This window comes from Amblyomma americanum, chromosome 4 (assembly GCF_052857255.1).
Source record: "Amblyomma americanum isolate KBUSLIRL-KWMA chromosome 4, ASM5285725v1, whole genome shotgun sequence".
NCBI classification, from domain to species: Eukaryota; Metazoa; Arthropoda; class Arachnida; order Ixodida; family Ixodidae; genus Amblyomma; species Amblyomma americanum.
The window spans coordinates 199,221,171-199,241,799 of NC_135500.1; the positions used below are offsets into that span (position 1 = coordinate 199,221,171).

Below are 20,629 nucleotides of genomic sequence, written 5' to 3' on the forward strand. Positions count from 1 at the left end.
AAAATAAGTTGTCTTAATTGCCACTCCGGCAAGGCTCTGAAGCCAATGCGCGTTTCCCTTTATTCCCTCCGCATGATACTTCTGTTCTTCTAGCGTGCCGAAATTCTGCGCTCATCATGTACTGTTCACTGTTTGCGCGTTTCCTCATGTTTGACGCCACGTGTGAAGTTCCAATGCTATCGTGTCGTAGACTAAAAGAAGTGACGCAACATGACATTAAAGAAAAAAAAATGCGCTTGCTACACCCTCTCGGTTGTGAAGGTTTTACGAATTTTAAAGGCTTCAGGTTGGCAGGTATGCATATATGTGTATTGCTTTGGTTCTGCCCTGTTTAAGAGAATATCCTGCAAGGGGGCGCTTGGTAAGCATTGTGTAATTCAAAATGCAAATGCAATTTTTGCAGGTGTGCGGTAAACCGCTGTCATGTGGACAGCACAAGTGTGAAAGCGTGTGTCACAAGGGCCCTTGCTCTGCCTGCCCGAGGTCAGGTCCCAGGGAGTGCCCCTGTGGGAAGTCAAGTGAGTTGTGCATTATGGTTCTTTGTGCTTCACCTTTGTCAGTGCAGTCTGCAGCCATTTGACAGGTCTAAGGCTTGCCGTGTGCTTGTAAGGATAGGATTTTTCTTTTTTTTAAACCTTGTTACGACAAACGGGCTTCAGACCCTACGAAGTAGCTTACAGACCTTGTCAAATGCAACCTTAGAGCGTCCCTAGTGCTTGAATGCTCCTTGGCAGTTTTTCCTGAGTAACTTAGTCCCTTAGCCTACTGGTTACAGGCTCCCACACTGGCCTCGTTCATTAAGCTTGGTCATCAGAGCCCCTTGCAATCACGTGACCTGCTGTTTTGTTTAAATACATTTGCATCATTTCAGTAGATAACCAGCTGCATGTAAGGAATTTTGGTTTGAGTTGAAAAACAAATTTATATTAGTCAAAAATCAGCGGTTACTTATGGTACACAACTGCAGTGCAGAAAAGTTTGCTTTGGGGCTAGAATTGCAATAGTACAATGAACACACACAGCCAAAAAGCACACAGTATGGTTAGACACTGACTGCATTATTAGCCATGAGAAGTGCTGCTCAGTCAGGCTAGGGACAACCACCTGAGAATGGCTTATGTGTGAGCTAGTTCGTTATTGTGTGGAAGTTCCAGCTGATGCTTGAGTGACGATGATGGAATGGAAAATGAGGTGCAATGAGCCACTGAGTGAGAGAATATTTTTTTAATGATTATTATTTAGATGTCTATTGAGACTTTCACATAGTACTGTAAAACCTCATTGGTACGTTCCTAGTTCATGCACTCAGTATTTCGGGCATTAAAATGTTCCTAGAGGTACTGTGTTTTTATCACAGTCAGTTATGTTCCTGGATAACGCGATTTCCCGGCTACTGCATTTAAAAGTTTGACAAATTCTGGTCGTGTAGAACGTCTAGTGACCAACTGCATACGTGTTAACATACAAGTGAGTCGAACCGGAAGCATGCAACATAAGCTGGAATGCAGCGGCAGTCACCTGTCGTGGCGGCTTCTCTGTGGTGCCTAAGTGCAGAGGGGCAAAGAATAAAAAAAAAAATAAGGTGCGTTAAAACATAAGCGGGTCGTTCTAACGAACGGGGATGCGACATGAAGAGAAATGCAGCGGCTTCTTGGGCACGTGGCAAAGCATTTGAGAACTACAACAATGTGCTAACAACAAGCGGGCTGGGTCTGGGGAATGCAGTAGGAAAGGCAAAAATGCTGAGACAGTCAGCTGCCATGGCGGCTTCTCCGCAGTGCATAGGTGCAATGGGGCGACGAAGATATTTTGCTTACTGTCGTCTTTGTCAGCGGAACAGGTGTATTGCGAAATTCCTTCCGCGCTTAAAACAGCACAAATGTAGGCTGAATTCTGCATGCGTTAAAAAAGGAGGTTAATATAAAAAAGAAGACCACTCGCCAAAGGAGCTGTTCAGACCTTGGGCCAAGGAATACAAAAAATCCGTGTACTGTGCGATGTCAGTGCACGTTAAAGAACCCCAGGTGGTTGAAATTTTTTGGAGCCCTTCAGTGCAGCGTCCCTCATAGCCTGAGTCGCTTTAGGATGTTAAGCCCCCATAAACCATAAAACATTTTTATGAAGTGAAAGTGTCAATAAATTTTTTTGTACCTCATTCAACAGTTGTATTTTTCAAAATTAGGCGGTTTGGATATTTTTTCTTGAACAGTACGTTTTTTTCTGCATTTTTTTTCAATACTATATCAAGGTTTTACTGTGCATTCTTGCACATGCTGCAGAGTGGGAGCTGCCTTGCACCGAAGATGTGGGGCCGTGTGGAGACACCTGTGACAAGCTGCTGGCGTGTGGCATCCACCACTGCAGCCAACGTTGCCACACTGGCAGCTGCCCTCCGGTGAGAGGAAGTGTTGTTTTCACTGCATGAAGAAAATTGGCACAACTTGCGGACTTAGATGAAGACATGTTTCATTGTCGCTAGTAGCTGCCCTAGCTGAGTTTAATTTAGGTGGCACTTACAATAAAGCTATAAAAGTATTAAGGAAGTCCTCATAATTTACAATGAGGAATGTGTGCAGTCTTTGGAAAACAAATCGAAGGGCAGTGTTACGCAAGTTCGGCTGTTCTGTGTTTATAGAAGGATAAAAGGAAATAGTGGCAGTTTTCTCTTGTTTCCCTAGATGGAAATTTGGCTAGCCTCATGAGTGTTCACACGTAAACATTTCAGTTCAGAAAAGCCACAGCATGCTTTAAATAAAGTCGTCAAGCACAAATTTCACAAAATAGAGGTCTTGCTGCGTTGACAATATAAGGAACAAGGTAGAAAAGAATGTAGTATTAATATTGCAGCGTCACAAAGAGCTGGTGATAGTTACTTTCAGTTGTGCACTGATAAGCATTGAGAATGATAGAATGATTGTGTGCTTCATCTAGCTGAAGGATGTCCTTTGCATTGCGCTTTCGTGCAGTGCCTTCAGATACGTTCCAAGCGATGCCGTTGCGGGGCCAGAGAGAAAGAGGTGCCGTGCAGTCGGGAGTACACATGTGAAACAAAATGCAAAAGGCTTAGGGACTGCCGAAGGCACCCATGCAGCCGCAAGGCAAGTGTTCTCATTCAGACTAGATGTTGGCGAGGGAAAGCGGATAAATGTTTTACTCACTGGAAAAACACGGCTATGTAATTCGCTTTTTCCCATGCTTCAGTGTTGTGACGGCCGGTGCCCTCCCTGTGAACAACCTTGTGGACGCACTTTGCCTTGCAAGAACCACCGGTGCTCCAGCTGCTGTCATATGGGTAAATTGCTTTAAAATGAGAACAACAGTGACGGACGCAAAGGGCATGCAGAAAGGGGGCCAGACTTATCTACTGCATTTGAGGGTTACGCTTTTTATCAAAGAAAGCTGCATTCACTTTTGTGTCTGATCTACAATGCTCATGCCTACGTGCTTTTGTGCACAAGCGCATTTCCCAACATGTGAGTCTTGCCATCAAACTTCACTTTTTTTTTTTCTGTGCAGCAAACCACTTAAATACTTAAGGTTGGGAGGCTGAGCTCTGTACTTTATATAATATAAACAATGGGGAGAGAAGGGGAAGTGTGAACAAAACAGATAATTAAGGTTTTGTAAATTACATTATGTTTTGAGGCACAGCCACACTATGGCACAGCGACACTTGACTGCATCTTGACTTAGTGTGCTTGTCAGTTTTAGCTGCATGAAACTAGTAAAACCTGGCAAGGTGAATGACTCGGAGCCAAAATGGCTAGCCATTTGTGTATGGACATGTGTTGTATACTTATAATCCAAAGCATCTTCTTGCATCCTAATTTGGACCAGTGTCCATGATTTCCGTGCAGCATGGTTTTCCAGTGATTTTAGTGCTTGAGTGTAATTGCGAGGAGGTGCAAGTCATGTTATGTGATGTCCAGGTCCATGTTATCCATGCCACGAGAAAGTTGAGCTGACCTGTCGGTGCAAAGCTACTAGAACAGCTGTGCCTTGTGGGCGGGAGCGTTCAGCCAAGCCACCTACCTGTCATCAGCCCTGCAGGTATGTGCGAGTTTTGCCTTTGCCTGGCACTGTGTTTTTGTCTTCCTGCAAGGATAAATACTGCAGCATGATTTATGGGACAGCTGATGCTTTAGAAAAATGAGGCCTTGGTGCACTGGACTGTTCAGTCCCAGTGACGCTGCACCAATTGTGCCAGACTGCGCCAAGTGCCAAAGCCAAAGCCTGCTGCGACATTATGACGAAATACAAGTAATCTGCACCAAGCCTGCATCAAAAGTTAGTTTTTTCACAAGAACAAAATTCTTTTGTGCTGCATGAAAAATTGAAAATTGGTTTTTAGGGGAGGGAAATGGTGCAGTATCTGTCTCTCATATCAGTGGCACTGGCAGAAAACATAATTTTCCTGGAAATCCTTCAATCATGCATTCCTTAGTATATATATGTGAGCAGGCATCATATGCTAGCTGGGCCTATTGTCTTGCAGCTCGCCTGATAAATACAGAGGAGCGAAACAGGCCTGCAGCACACATGAATTTACTTGGCCATCTCGTGGTGTGGAGGGAAACACGCATGACACAAACATTCACGAATGGCACCAGTGTTGACTTTCTTGTCCTTCCTCAGCTGAAGTGGGGAAACGGCATGCTGCTACTGCGAAGTTCTCGGTGGCGTCAGTCTCAGTGTTCGCTTCATTGCCCTTCAAAAAGACTTGGCTAAGCTGTGTGTGGCTTGCATCCATCCATCCATCCAACGTGGGAAAGCCAGCTTGAAGGGACACTGAGAACACACTTATTGTTCCCTGTAAAAATTGATTACATGGCTTTTTCTGACTATGCCTTGTCCGGGAGTGAAAGACTAAAAGACTCACTGCATTTAAAAATCTTCCAGCCAGTCGATTCAACTCTTGACGTCCCTACTGAAAAGTTGCCACTGATTTGAAGAGAATGGCTGTGGAGCTTAGCCTCTGTGATCAGCAACAAAAAAATGATGTCCACGCACATTTTACTTGGGAAATCTGCCCGTGATGACACCACCTGTATTTTGTTCCTTCATCTTTTCTAGCTTATAACAGCTCTGTTTTCGATTAGGGTGGTCTCTTTGCAATCAGAATGTGGCACCCTATCAAAACAGGCCAACTTCTTTTGTCCTCAGTGTCCCTTTAAAGAATTTAATGACCATCCATTTTGCAATATAGTCTTATGCCATAAGACAAACGTTACAAAGCTAATTAATTTTACCTAATTGTTTTTAATTGCTCTCTATCACGGACAATTGCACCTGGAAAGTCGCACCACCCTGCATATGGCACTTAAAAAAAAAAAAAAACACGCCTAAGTCGCATCGATGTAAAAGGTGCACCTGATCATTCGGTAAGCACTATAAAAACGCACTGAGGATTGCTTTGTCAGTGGGTGTGATGAAAATACACTTGAGCATAAGCTACCATGCACAAACAATCCTCGGGCTCTGACAAGTGTGTCTTCATTCTTCCCGAGGCCTGCTTCTTCTGTTGGCTTCATTGACCATAGCATTCTTGTGGATTTTTGCCAGTCCCAGATAGTTTTTTCACTCACGAACTGCCTCCCTGCTGCCTGGTTCCCATCCTGCAGCGCACATTCAAAGGCATAGAACTTTAGTTCTGCATTGCAGCTTCTACACCTCGCAGATGGCGTCGTGTTGAGCACGAGTTGTGAAGTACACACCATACTGGAAGCTCATGCTGGTTTATTTTTCGATTTCTTTTTTTGTGTTACATTTTCACCAGCATACCTCCAGAGTGTCATCATGAGAAGCAAGATCCGCATTCCTGCCACGAGGGTCGTTGCCCACCTTGTACCCAGACTTGCAACCGCCCTCTCAAGTGTGGCCACATATGCAAGGCTCACTGCCACTCTGCTGTCCTGACCAAAATTGTACCTAAGCAGGTGTGTGTGTGTCTCAAGAGAGACATTTTGTATGTAGTATGAAATGTTACCTGGCCAGCAGGAGCATGCTGACTGCAATAAATTGTAGTGCACTAACATTAATTTTGTCATAGACTGTTGCATTCTGACCTAAATGTGGAGTTGCCCTTCTTGAATTCATATATGCTTGGTTTAGGATCCTCTGAAACAACGTGTAAAATTTTGCCGTTTAAGGGGGGAAGCTGGTCTTAGAAAAAAAATTTTTATTAATGAAGTCACAATTATGAAATCTTCAGAGAACATGTATTTTTGTGTGCTGATTTCAAACATGAAAGTCCATGAAGCCATTGTCATGCTATGCTTTCTACAAGCAGGGCAGTCGGGTCAAGCACTTGTGTGAGAATGCATTTTCACGAAGATCTCGACCAGTTTTTTGCTACCTAGGGTCACAAAAAAACATTTTTTCAAGTCATTTCTGGGCTGTTCTCGGGGAAAATTTTTCGGGATATAATTAGAAAGACCTTATAGATACGAAATCTGGTGTTTTCTAAAATTCAATTTCTTTCAAGGTTTTTGGGATTTGAAAGCCACATCCCCCCATAATACTATAGTGGTGTATATGTGGAAAGTATGTTTTAAAGAAATAAGGAATGCTAACTCTCATGGCTTGAAAATGTGCTGTACTGTGCAGTGTGCCTGCTCTGATGCAAAGAAACTAGTTTGAAAAAGTTATTGTTTCCACACATGCATGCTTCAGATGCCTTACTTTCCATATTACCTTTTGTTGTGTTAATTTTTTGTTGTTGCAGTAATAAGAAACCATCAAAAGGAAATCTGGCAGTAATTTGATGTGTTACCAAATCTTGCAGAAACGTTAAGTAATTGTTCATTCTTATTGGTGTTGGGTCATGAGTCAGGAATCACAGCTTTCTACAGCCTGCAATACTTTTATTCACTTCAGTGAAGCAAAGAAATTGCACGACCCTTAAAATTGTTGTGATGGCCTAAGTTAATCTTACGAGATCATGGCAGGATGACTGACTGTCGGTCTGCCGCTGACGACAATTACTCAGCCAGAAATGCCGACTCTTCTCAGGGTCAGCGAGTGGGACCATGGGAACCTTTGGCTGCAATTCGAATGGAAGTAGTCTCTAAGCCATGCCCACCTTGTCCAGAGCCCATGCAACTGGCCTGCCGTGGAAATCATTCCGTGAGAAATACTTTTTCTTCACATTTGTTGTTGCTTGCTTGGAGACAAGGTTTGCTTTCGATATTGTAGAGCACAGTATCAACATCAGCTGTGTGTCTGCATTCTTATGTTCGCTGGTATCTTCTGTAGGATCTGAGCGTGCACCATCTGGCTCAGTAGTTAGCGCTATTGAAGTAAGCATTATTCTTAGTACACCACTGACTCAATCGTAGCTTTGCTTGGTACTGCTCATAATAAATGATGTATGTTCTGGTTACTGTATTTTCTGGTGTATAAGTGTCAGTGGTGTGATTTATATGCAGCTAAAAATCACACACCAGTGCGTGCCATCTTATGTCATGCCAAGTAACTGTGTTTTAAAAGAAAATCTATGTAAAAGAGGAAAAAGTCTAGTTACTTTAAAAATGTTATCGTATGGGTAGAAGTGCATAATCTCGTCACAGCTGCGCTGATTGAGGCAGGAGTGCAAAGCTTGTGCTGACACCATATCCAGTCTAGCTATTTTCTCCAAAACTTTTATTTCGGCGTCACATTCATTTGGCCTCGCACATGTCATTTGTTGTTGCTTAACATGATGCTGCCTACATAGAAAAGGAGTTGCAAAGAAAAATTCAAGTTAAGTGCTGTTCGATATGTACTGGAGAAAGGGAACTGAGCAGCGGGATGACAGTGCGACATGGCTGAACAAATGATCCGGGTTTGGTGCAAAAGCGCAATAGTGCTCCGGTCGATGAAGCCAACAAAATGGCAGACCATGGAAAGGATTGTTGGCGAGAGCTTGAGAATAGTCTGCGCACGGCAGCTGCTTGAAGCTTGTATTTGGACGCTCATTCTGATGAAGTGATCCTCGGCGCATTTTATAGCGTTTACCAAATGAGCAGGTGCATCTGATGCGCGGTGTGACTAGTGTGCATGGTTCTTTTTTTTCTGGATAAACTGTCGTTTGTAATGGGGTGCAACTTATACACAGGTGTGTCTTATAGACTGGGAATTTTTTGTACTTAAGCATTGCAAGCATGTGTAACAAGTTTTGCTATTTCTTTTCTTTTTTTGTAATATTCATGGATGTGGGCAATGGAAATTAGCGTGAGTATACCTCATGAGCAGACTTCAGTACTTTGTAATGCAACGTTCACTAAACATTGGGTTTATTAGCTCTAGTTTTCTAAGCACATCACTTGATTGGCAACATTCAGTTCGCTGAACATTTCCAGTAACATAATGTGATTACAGGAAAGGTGCTAGTAATCTATTACTATTTTAATTTCTGACAGTTCTGGCTTAAGCTTGTAACAGTTCGTTTTTATAACCATCTACATGAGCCTCCAGCAGATGGGACGTTTTATTCTTGCAGGTTAGCACTTTTCCTTGTTCGGAACTGAGGCCATACTCGTGTGGAAAACCATGCGGTCGTTCTTTGGCCTGTGGTAATCACACCTGCACCAACGAGTGCCACGTAGTTGAAGAAGCACCCAACGATTCACAGGTATGTCATAGAGCATGAAGAAGTTAACGCCTTTTGCTATCTAAGAAAGCCCTCTCATGACCTAACTTCAACTTCCTCCTTTCCACATCTATACAAAGCAGGTCTATTCTAATGATGGCTACACATTTCCCCAGCCGTGTTGGCCATATTTCAGTGGAGCGCCCATGTGCTGTGCAATGTTGGTGCATGCGTGGTAAAGCACCCCTGGTGGTCGAAACTAATCTGGAGCCCTCCGCTATGTCGTCCCTCATAGCCCGTATATGTTGCTTCAGGACATTTAACTGTATATATGGGCATTAACTCATTAATGCTGTTGCATCATATCCTTAAGGCGGAGCTTATGTGTCCCCTCCAATTTTTCTTGATAAGCTGCACAGAGTTGCCTGTATATGTTTCCATTAATTAGCTAGGTGGCCCCAGCAGCACTCGAAACCACATGTAGCTTGTCTGTTGGCATGCACCGATTCACACGCAAGCCTAGTGGGTCAGTACCAGTGAATATATAGCTCCAATTGTTGTTTTTTTAGAATGTAGTGGTATTGATGGCAAAAACGGGAAATGGAGAAACTTGCCAGGCATGTTTGAGAAGAAGCAGAGCTGACGGCATCCTGGCAAAAACTTTCACGTGCCAAACTCCGAGCAGTGCTAACTCAAACTGCTCTTGATCCTGCTCTGATCAAATGACAACTTTAGAAACTATAAGGAAAGCGTTTCTTTTAATTCATAAACAGGCAGCACAACACAAACTGGGTTAAGATGTACTCTGTTTGTCTGCAGGTTCTGGAAAGCCAACCAAAAAAGTGGGCTAAATTTTACCCCTCGTGCACAAAAGGTTAAATCAGAAAGGTATTGATGGATCTGGATGCACTGTCCATTCAACAGGTTGTTGGAATTGATTTTTGTGATGTTCAGTCGACTTACAAAGCCCTTTAAAGCTTTATACACAGTTCTGTACACAGTGAGCCTGCGGTGCTTTCTCGGAAATTGCTGTACCTACATTGATTTTTTTCTTCCAGGAGAATTAGCATCCTTCATATTGCGAATAGAGGGCTTTTTTTAATCTCAACTAGCAAATGCAGTAATTACCGTATTTACGTGCATAATTTGCGCAGTTTTTATTCAGAAATTAGGGCTCTAAGAAGGGGGTGCGCAAATTACGCGGGGATTTCGCGAGCACGACTTGAAAAACTACACAAAGCCCCCCCCCCCCACGTTGCGGGATGGCATAAAGGTGCATGCACGAAGCTGAATAAGACGCTAAAATAGCGTCATCGCTTGCGGCCCAGCCAATTGTTCGGTAGTTCCGGATTCCGTAAGTTTGCTTTTGCAACTTCGTCCGGGAAAGCAACCGCGAATCAATAAATCAATTGTCACACCACACAATTTTTTAACAGTACCGCACGAGCGTCGACCAAACTGCTTGTCGGCGCCTCATCACGGCGCAGAGCTGAGAAGCCAGCGAGAATAGCCACGTGCGCACAAGTTTTCCGACACAACGATTGTCGTCTGTGGGCAAACTTGTGCGCACGCGGTTATTCTCGCTGGCTTTGCCGCTCCGCACCGTGATAAGGTGCTGACAGGCAGTTTGAAACTTGCCGTATAGTTGTGATTTCCCATCGCAAGACACGGCCGAACAACCATACACAAGCCGTCAGAGCCTCCAAGAAAAGCGTAGCCGGCAGTCGAGTAGAGTTGGGTCGCTCAGGAGCGAGCCGGATCTTTTGAGCTGCTCTTTTAAAAGAGCGAGTGAGCCATGGCTCAGTAAAAGTGAGCGGCGTCTCTTTTGGAGAGCCCATTCAGTGAGCCGTAGTGAGCCGTGCCGAACCGTTTCGTCGGAGCCGGTTCTTCTGCCGGGTGCGATTTGCGCGCCATCTATTAGGCTCTGACTGAAAGATTTGGCACGGCTCACTGAACGAGAGAGAACTGGCTCTCCAAAACAACGGCTCTCACTGAACGGGTCGGCACGGCTCACTGAACGAGAGAACCGGCCCTCCAAAAGAACCGGCTCTCAGCCAACTCGCCCAGCAGTCGCACTTTGCCAGAAGACCCGGCTCTGACTGAACAGTTCTACACGGCTCACTGAACGAGATAACTGGCTCTCGGCCAACTCGCCCAGCAGTATGCACTTTGCCAGAAGACCCGGCTCTGACTGAACGGTTTCACGGCTCACTGAACTAGAGAACCGGCTCTCCAAAAGAACAGCTCTCACTGAACGGGTCGGCACGGCTCACTGAACGAGAGAACCGGCTCTCAGCCAACTCGCCCAGCAGTCGCACTTTGCCAGAAGACCCGGCTCTGACTGAACGGTTCGACACGGCTCACTGAACGAGAGAACCGGCTCTCCAAAAGAACCGGCTCTCAGCCAACTCGTCCAGCAGTACACACTTTGCCAGAAGACCCGGCTCTGACTGAACGGTTGGGCACGGCTCACTGAACGAGAGAACCGGCTTTCCAAAAGAACAGCTCTCACTGAACGGGTCGGCACGGCTCACTGAACGAGAGAACCGGCTTTCCAAAAGAACCGCTCTCACTGAACGGGTCGGCACGGCTCACTGAATGAGAGAACCGGCTCTCCAAAAGAATGGCTTTCACTGAACGGGTCGGCACGGCTCACTGAACGAGAGAACTGGCTTTCCAAAAGAACCGCTCTCACTGAACGGGTCGGCACGGCTCACTGAATGAGAGAACCGGCTCTCCAAAAGAATGGCTTTCACTGAACGGGTCGGCACGGCTCACTGAACGAGAGAACCGGCTTTCCAAAAGAACCGCTCTCACTGAACGGGTCGGCACGGCTCACTGAATGAGAGAACCGGCTCTCCAAAAGAATGGCTTTCACTGAACGGGTTGGCACGGCTCACTGAACGAGAGAACCGGCTTTCCAAAAGAACTGCTCTCACTGAACGGGTCGGCACGGCTCACTGAATGAGAGAACCGGCTCTCCAAAAGAATGGCTTTCACTGAACGGGTCGGCACGGCTCACTGAACGAGAGAACCGGCTTTCCAAAAGAACCGCTCTCACTGAACGGGTCGGCACGGCTCACTGAATGAGAGAACCGGCTCTCCAAAAGAATGGCTTTCACTGAACGGGTCGGCACGGCTCACTGAACGAGAGAACCGGCTTTCCAAAAGAACCGCTCTCACTGAACGGGTCGGCACGGCTCACTGAATGAGAGAACCGGCTCTCCAAAAGAATGGCTTTCACTGAACGGGTCGGCACGGCTCACTGAACGAGAGAACCGGCTTTCCAAAAGAACCGCTCTCACTGAACGGGTCGGCACGGCTCACTGAATGAGAGAACCGGCTCTCCAAAAGAATGGCTTTCACTGAACGGGTCGGCACGGCTCACTGAACGAGAGAACCGGCTTTCCAAAAGAACCGCTCTCACTGAACGGGTCGGCACGGCTCACTGAATGAGAGAACCGGCTCTCCAAAAGAATGGCTTTCACTGAACGGGTCGGCACGGCTCACTGAACGAGAGAACCGGCTCTCCAAAAGAACCGCCGCTCACTTTTACAGAACCACTCGTTCTTCCGAAAGAGCGGTTCGAAAGACCGGAGAGGATCGTCACTGCTCTGTTGGGGGGGAGAGAAAGGAGGGGAAGTGCTCACCGCATGCCGCGTCGCGGGGAGAGGGCGTTAGGAGTGAGCGAGGGAGCCAGGCCAGACGGATGAGGCGGTAGCAAGGGAGAGAAAAAAAAAAGAGCTAGAGACGTGCTTGAAGGAGCCTGTCCAGACGGGTGAGCCGGCAGCATGCAGAAGGAAAAGAATAAAAAAAAAGGTCGCTGCGCCGCACTTGGGGAGAGGGGAAGTGGAAAGGAAAGAACCACGGCTCACTCGCTCCTGAGCGACCCGTTCACATTTACAGATTTAAGTGAGCCGACGAGCCGCTCACTGAAGTGAGCCGTCTTGCCCATCTATACAGTCGAGTCACATGCATCAGCCAAACAAACAGCGGTGTTGGCTTTTCTATCAGCTGCCGATCCTCCCTGGAAGCGCTGCTGGCCATTCCGAGTGGCGATGCCACTGGTGCAACCGCGATTGTAACAGCGGCCCCTGACACCACCATGAATGCCCAGTGCACAAAAGGTTCAAAAAGCCTTCTGAAAAAACACGCGGAATAGCCGAATGCTACTGGGTAGAGCCATAGGGTAGAGGCCGCGTGCATGATGGTTATCTAGCGCAGCGCGGTGCGCAAAATATGAGAGTAAAAAAATTTTTTTTTGTAAACCCGAGTCATAAGTTAAGGGTGCGCAAATTATGCTAGGGCGCAAATTATGCGCGTAAATACGGTAATATTTCTTCAAAAATTGAGCATGGTAGCACATCCGCTGCCGTTTTCATTTAGACAAGACAGATTTTGCCAACAGTAATTTTTTTTTTTTTTCTGAATTTCTATCATCATGTGCATCTTTGGAAGAGAAAACTATTCCAAGATTTCTTGGGTGTTTATTTGATCAGTCCTGGTATTTCAGTGTTGCAGTTTTCAACCATTTCAGCAGTTTGCATAAAGTTTTATATGTGCATGTAAAAAATTTTCCGTTTGCAAACTGGCTTTCTTCAGGCTTGTGTATATTATTTGGGTAGAAAAGTGCAGTCGAACCTTGTTATAACAAAATGGTTTATAATGGAATAATAAACGGACAAATTACGATTCCCCTTGGAAGCCCGGTCAGCACGGGTTATAAGGAAGCTGCGGCTATAACGAAGTAATCGTCTGGCTCCTTCAACTGCGTTATAATGAGGTTCAACTGTATTTTGCATTGATTGTATTGATATGAAAAAAAGTGAGCATAGTATTTTGCACGACCTTGGAGGTGTAATTGTGCTTTACAGGGACTGGTTTGGAGGCTGGCGCAGTAGTCACAAGGTCATTTTTTTTCTTTCTGGATTTTTTTAAAATATGAGTGAATAAATTGATTTTTTTTTTGCTAACTTTTATGTTGGTTGCACAAAGTTTGCTGGTCAGATTTTCTTTTTTTAAATGTGGGATGAATATCCTGGTTTCGTTTTTTCCTTTGTATCCTTGAAGAGTTCTTACACTATAAGGTGCTACATAAGCCAAAATGTTTTACTGTATGACTGAATAAATTCACCATATCTAAATTGCCTTCTCTTTTTCTGTGGTAAGGAAAGAGTTTAGTAATGTGTTTCCAGCATATTTCTGAAGCTCCGGCACTTATAATACTGTAGTTCAGAACTTGCCTGTTGGTCACAAAAGCTGCAGCGTTTTTGCGAACCTTGCTTTCAAGATTTTCCAACTACCTGCTTTCTCATTTACTGCCTATAGCAGAGGGTTGTCCTATGGTTTTGAAATCATTCCACAGCAAAGCTGTGCAAGCAGAGGCACGCTTGCACTTGCACTTTGTGTGCACATTAAATGGCATCTGGGCAGAACATGTTCTGTTTTCAGTGGTGTGCAACCATAAAACATACCTGCTCAGTTCACAACAAACTTCGTTGCGGCCTTGTGTGCAAACATTCAGCAAGCTGATTTACATTCTTGTTCATAGATCGTCTTGGCAGAGGAGAGAGACGCAATTTAACAAGGAAGAATTAGAACAAACATTTTTTGCCCTCACAAACAGGCGGGCTCCAACTGCAGCTTGTGTGAAGAAGGCTGCAAAAAGCCGCGGCCACCTGGCTGCAATCACCCATGCAACAAGCCTTGCCACCCAGGAGACTGTTCTCCATGCACCCAGTGAGTTTTTCTGGCTGCGTTTTCTTTTTTCAACCCCTCGACTGTAGTTGGTTCGAATAGGTCAAATCGCATTATAATCATAATATAATTTTTGTTGATTTTTGCGAGGTCTCAAACTCTCCCCTCATGTTAAATTTTTGGTCGCTTTATATGCATGCAAATACAGTCTTTTATTTGGGCAAATAAAGATAGTGCTCGTGACAGCATTTTGGCATTCAAAACTGTTCTTGCTACTTGCAGGTATGTCAAGATGAAGTGCCACTGTGGGCTCAATCCTGTCTATGTGGCGTGCCACCAGTGGACCGTGGACGGCAAGGGGAAGCAGGATGAACTGCAGAGCTGCAAGAACCGGTGCTGTAAACAGGTGGGCTTGTCTACATTGCAGTCAAATGTGGTGTGGGAATAGTGGCCACCATGATAGCAGACTCTGTCAAAACACAGCCTCAGCTACCTTGTTCCTTTCCAGAAATGGTGCCGCTGTTTTTTTTTGCAATTTTCGGCTTGGTGTCTTCTATCTGATTTCCTTGTGGAGTGCCATTTTTCACCATTGTGAAAATTGTGTATTTGTGTTGTGTGTTCATGGACATAGTATACTGAACACAAAATGTACAATCTTTGTCGAAAGTAAATGTCCCAAGGGGTTTGTTTCTAAGCCGTGTAGTTTGGGCTCTCATAGCATCCGTGGAAGTCTCAACTTTTGGAGTGGTGAGGGCGACAGTTCCTCTCACCTAAAAAAGATTAGGGCGCAGTGCTGAAAGTACATCTAGCACCGAGGATTAGAGATGCTGGCAATACATAATGAGTTTCGAGCATGACCAAGAACCAGATGCCTCCGGCCCAATGCTTACAGCAAAAGGCTGTACACTTAGTACTCAAAAAGCCTATGGCATTCTGACCGATTAGATCAGTCGCTGGCGGTTGATGCATATTGCCTTTTTATTGTCTTGTGCTGCCTGAACTTCAAGACAGCTTAGAGCTTTTGTTGGGGCACAGACACATCTTCTGATCTAATGCTTTTTCCTTCTCTCTGGGCATTCCATTGTCAGTAAATGGTTACAGTAGCGAGATCAAATCGCCATGATGGCTCAGTGGTTATGGCGTGCTTGGCTGCTGACCCAAAAGACGCGGGTTCGATCCCGGCCATGGTGGTCGAATTTCGATGGAGGCGAAATTGTAAAGGCCCGTGTACTGTGCAATGTTAGTGCACGTTAAAGAACCACAGGTGGTCAAAGTTTCCGAAGCCCTTCACGCTACGGCATACCTCATAGCCTGAGTTGCCTCGGGGCATTAAATCCATGTAAACCATAAACCAGTAGCGAGATCAAGCAGTCCCGACGCCTCAAAAGACAGCCGGTATCGGAAAGTGGGAAATGATCTTGTTAGCAAACTACGAGATGTGTAGATGAAAGTAAAGACATAAAGGGCAGCACGGCTGTGGAAAATTTTTACTCCAAAAACATTAACTTAGAAGTGGTCATTTTACATTTCTTCATTTTTCCACATATGTGCTGTCATTATCCAAACAATTGTTTAGCTTGGGAATCTGCTTTTAATCTGCTTTTTGGGAATCTGCTTTTTGTCATGGTCACAGAAGTCTGCCACCTACCATGTGAACTATGTCATGAATCCTCTTGTGAACTCGTTATCTGCAAATGGTTATTCAGCGAGATGTTTCTTGAGAGTGAAAAACAAACGAGTGAAAATAATTGGCTGCCAGGTACAGGCTATGCAAGGCATGCTCCAAAATCCTCCTTTTGCAGCTCGTTCCTGTGTTGCAGCTTTTTTTGAGCACTACAGTCATCAGTGGCATGAGTTTGCAGACTGATGCCACATAGATTGCTTTCCTTTCTTTTACAGCTGGAGTGCGGGCATCGGTGTCCCCTGAGCTGTCACCCAGGTGCATGTGCCCCACCTAGCCAGTGCCGTAAAAAGATTACGGTGCGATGTCCTTGCAAGCGCCGCAAAGCAGAAGGGCCCTGCTGTGAGCTGAAGAGTAGTCTGGATTGCAGTGACGAATGCCACTCTAGTGTACAGGTAAGAAGTGCTCATAGTAGACATAGTGGTCTAGAGCACAGATATGTGCCTTTTATTATACTCAGAAAAGTCTTATTTCAAAGTGAATATAGCTGGCACACTGCCGTTTTTAAAGTTCATTCTTTTCTCCTAATTTTTTTAGCCCTGCAATAGCTAAAAAAAGTTATTTATTCTCTACATTACAAATTTATGCTCACCGGTGCAGGGCTTTGCATAGCACTGAAAACTTGATGGTGCTTAAAATATTGCTGCTTATAAATAGCGGCTGGACTTTTCGGTTTAAATGAAAAAAAAAAAAACTGTGCTGAAAGTAAACAATTCATTTCTTGAAATTCAGTTCTAACTGAAAAAGGTCAGTATTTTTGACATGGATGTCACAATTAGCTGGGTTTTTAGTACCAATTGCAGTAGATCACAGGAAAAAATTAAGAAAATGCTGGAACCAGGAACGCGGTCAGACAACAGTATCTCTTGAAAGTAGTGCCATGGTTGTGAGTTTTGCGTCAGTGATCTGTGAAATGACACAAGCAATTCCAGATCAGGAAGCTTCATCTGCTACCTAAGCAATTAAAACCGGTTTAGCACCGTTGCTTGATTATGTAGGTTATTCCATTGTATGTAAGGACGCATAACTCTACATTATTTTAATGCAGCTTTAACGTTAGTTCTACATTGTGTTAACGCTATGGTACGTTTACATAGGGGCATCATATATTTCAGTGAAAAAAAAATGAAAATTTTTACGCTGAAAGCAATATTAACTGCAAATAAAAAAACTTGCTCTCTGAAATAAACACCAAAAAAGCACGCAGTTTAAAAAAATACAGCATGCATGTTACAGAAGTGGTACCAGAATTATAAGCCGATTAAAAACTACATTTTCTAGAATTTTTTAATGCAACAGCATTTAGGTTCTCGTCTTGTAAAAACCATCCGGTTTCTCTGTAACGAATTTCACTGATTGGTCGGCAGAGTCGTGGCGTCATCAGCACCGCCAAATTTGAAAATCTGAGGACTAGAACGCTCCAGGATTCAAGGGATTATACTAACTCTGCCCACTCTTCCACCTTAATCCACCCACTGATCCCCACTATACCGCCTTAATCCATTTCCTGGGGAGAGCCAACCTCCAAATGCTGTGCCATTTTTTTGTTTAGGGATGTGGTTACGAAGGCCCTAGTTTTTCCTTGTCTTCACTGATTAAATTGAGATAAGTTTACTTAAACTGATGTTCTTTAGACCCATCAACATTGAGAGATTTAAGAAGGCTCCTCCTTAATTTGAACAAATTCTTGGTCGCCTTGAAGTTCGAGTTGTCAAGAGTTGACCATGCATTGGTTCCAAGTAGGATGCGACGCCATCCACTCCAAGCCCTGCCGATTGCTGTCCATGAAGCCAAGCCATAGGAGTAAATCATGTGTGCACAACTCCTTATGATGGAGATCTTTGAAAGTCTTTCTGCAAATGTTAGTGCTGAATAGGTTTTTCTCCTGGGTCAGGAAATAAATCTGTGCACATTTGACCTGGTCAGAACTTTGAAAATTGGAAGTTCCTTAAACTAGTGGAAGCACACACTGTATAAGCGGTTTTGTCATACCAGTATGCACTATAAACCTCGTCTTAAAGCATTGTCTCGATGCTCTGGGATCTCTCTGGTGCACTTCAGTACATTCACTTATGGTCAACACTTATGGTCACTTATGTTCTCTGGGAACTTTCATTACTATCATTGCTGCTGGCATCTAAGTCAGTGTGCAGCATAGTGGATGCCAAAACTTGTGCCACTTTATTAAAGGATAAGTCCATGAAGGCGTTTGTGCATGAGAGAAGTGCAAGACTGGTCAGGGCCTATAGACCTTTCCATCAGGCAAGGAGGATGTTGAAATGCCTCCTGCCTGGACTGTTGCAAACCTGTTCCGCTGCCACTTACATTGCGCTAGCACCAAGTGCACGCAACAGCCCAGCGAGCAATGTGGCAAAGCCCAAGGAGCCCTCAATGGAAAGGTCTACATGCTGGTCAGTCATGGCAGCCGTTGATACTACTAGCAGAGCACTATCCAGCCTGAGGCTGCTGTCGCAGGCCAAAAAGCATTGTGAATTCAGCTGCAGATTAGCTAACGCTACGTGTAGCTTCCCCTGGTGGTGGTTGATTTAAGTGAGACGGTGTAGGGCATTGTCTTGCTCATTGCTACAGTCAGTAACAACTTTTTTTTGGCAGAGGGTCTGTGTCACTCGTCAATAGTTAGGCCGTAGGACCCGACTCAATGTGCAGTTGCTGTGCTGCATCACAGTAGTTGGCGTCATCTATGGAAACTATTTTTAACCAGACTTGCCTGAACGATTTGTTGTAATCAATGAAGCTGCTTCTGGTGTGACTCTCTAACATTAAAAATGTGCAGTTATGGTAGAATAATGCCTTAAATAATGAGTATTACCGATATGCCGTGTTTTAAGAAGAGACTGTTAACTGCAACTGGGGACTACGTTCCACTGCATAGAATGAAAGGTGTGTTTCGGCTGTATAGCTTTGGCAGCATTGCCAAGGAATGTTGTTGTGGAGTACAGCACCTCTTTTGGTACTTCAGGATTTCCCTGTGCTCTGCTGTTGTCCTTTTTTACTGGTTTTGTGTTGGGCAGTTACAAGGACAGCAAAGGTGCAGTTACTGTCTTGCTCACAGTGAACATCTGAACACGCTACGTGGTATGAGATGGAGGGCATTTAAGCATGGACGCAAAGCATCTGTAGAAAAGCTTGGATCACCTAGGCCTCTTTAAAGCATGCTGGCATCGTATCTAAGATGTTCATTTTTGCATTGTGCCTGTGTCGAAATGCGGCCACGAGGGCAAGGACTCCGCACAGTACACGGGCGCCTTTGCGTTTCGCCCCCATCGAAACGCAGCCACCTCTATCGACCCAGACCTGCGATTCGGTCCTGCGTCTCGCGGTCATTGTTTGAGCACGCCAGCGCTCGGCTCCGAGTTCTTGTAACGGTTCCGATTGTTGTTTTTCTCATTTACAGCACTCAAATTCATTGCAGATTGCATACATCGGAAGGCAAAGGTGTGAACCTACGAAAAAAAATAAAACGCGCCGAAAACCGGGAACCGCGATGCACGCGAATCTCTCGACCCTATGCCCAGTAGCCAGGTTGGATGCGTGGTGCACACGCAGTTTAAATTGTTAATCAGTCATTCAGTGCAAGCCCCCAAAAAATTTCCTTTGCCAGCACTTCTGGCATCACCGGCAGTAATCCACTCTTGAGCAAATCTCTCTGGCATTCAGATATCGAATACTTGACAGTTTCCATCATCATTTCTATGTTCGCTGCTTTGCAGAGGATTTTCCCTGGGAATGGCACCAGGAAATGATTAAATTTTTGGCAGGCATGACACCTTTGTGGCTTTGATGCATCGCCACATTTTGGTGCGGCCTAGTAAATTTTGGAGTGTCAGCCACCATTCCTCGCCTCCCCTTGGTGCTTCACTGCTTCTCCCATTTATCTCCCATTAGCCGTGTCCAGTGCTAGTTGCAGCCCAGCCCATGCACCTGCACAATTCACTTTGTAGCGTTATGAAGAGCCAACAGACATCACTGATATCATGAAATGTTCAGATATATTTTAGCATTTGTGGATATCAGCAGACTTGGCGAAATGAGCCAGATCATATTGAATCCATTTTGTGTAGCATATAAAACTTTGTTCCTCTCATTGGTGCATATGCTAACACTAGGGACCTGTAAATGTGCCTTTGTAGTGTATACTATTGGAGCCAAGTGTTTGCGATTCTCCCGCCTATGTCACCGGATCAAACAAACTCAAATCCTGCCCAGAAGCGTTGTTTCCACCACTGAAGTTTGCAAGGCTACATGCATTGGTCAGTTAAATACTTTTAGAGGTGTGCACCCAACATTAATACAGATCGCTATCACACTCTGCAAGACAGTTGTGTCCTTTGTTGTCCTGCTTTTGATGGTCACTTTTACTAGGTGAGCTTTTTGGGAGGTACTCTCACCTTTTTTTTTTTCTCTTCAGGAGAACCAATTGGAGGCAACAGAGCCAAAGCCAGAGCCGCAAAAGAAGACATACAATATGATGGGACAAGCCCGTGTCATCATTGCTCTGAGTGGTGTGGTACTGGTCACTGCAATGGCACTAGCCTACTGGCTAATGCACTCTAGTACATTCCAATAACTGAACCCTGCAATGGTAACAGCCCACAAGGAGGAGAATATTAAGGCGGCAAAATGGCGCAAAATAAAAATGCAATTCACTGCGGCCTCTTGTA

General features: G+C 44.9%; 1 protein-coding gene across 1 annotated transcript in view; it reads left to right on the forward strand.

Annotated features, from left to right (window-relative positions):
• The window catches only part of LOC144129016 (NF-X1-type zinc finger protein NFXL1-like), a 31,173-nt gene extending 10,552 nt beyond the window's left edge, over positions 1-20,621 (forward strand). The window contains exons 8-19 of the mRNA XM_077662884.1: positions 404-518; positions 2,280-2,395; positions 2,967-3,098; positions 3,202-3,292; positions 3,930-4,050; positions 5,777-5,936; positions 7,012-7,125; positions 8,480-8,611; positions 14,196-14,308; positions 14,549-14,672; positions 16,166-16,342; positions 20,377-20,621. Of these exons, the coding sequence (XP_077519010.1) occupies positions 404-518; positions 2,280-2,395; positions 2,967-3,098; positions 3,202-3,292; positions 3,930-4,050; positions 5,777-5,936; positions 7,012-7,125; positions 8,480-8,611; positions 14,196-14,308; positions 14,549-14,672; positions 16,166-16,342; positions 20,377-20,535 (1,554 nt within the window). The 3' untranslated portion in view covers positions 20,536-20,621. The remainder of the gene's footprint in view (positions 1-403; positions 519-2,279; positions 2,396-2,966; positions 3,099-3,201; positions 3,293-3,929; positions 4,051-5,776; positions 5,937-7,011; positions 7,126-8,479; positions 8,612-14,195; positions 14,309-14,548; positions 14,673-16,165; positions 16,343-20,376) is intronic.
• Positions 20,622-20,629: the final 8 nt, after the last annotated feature.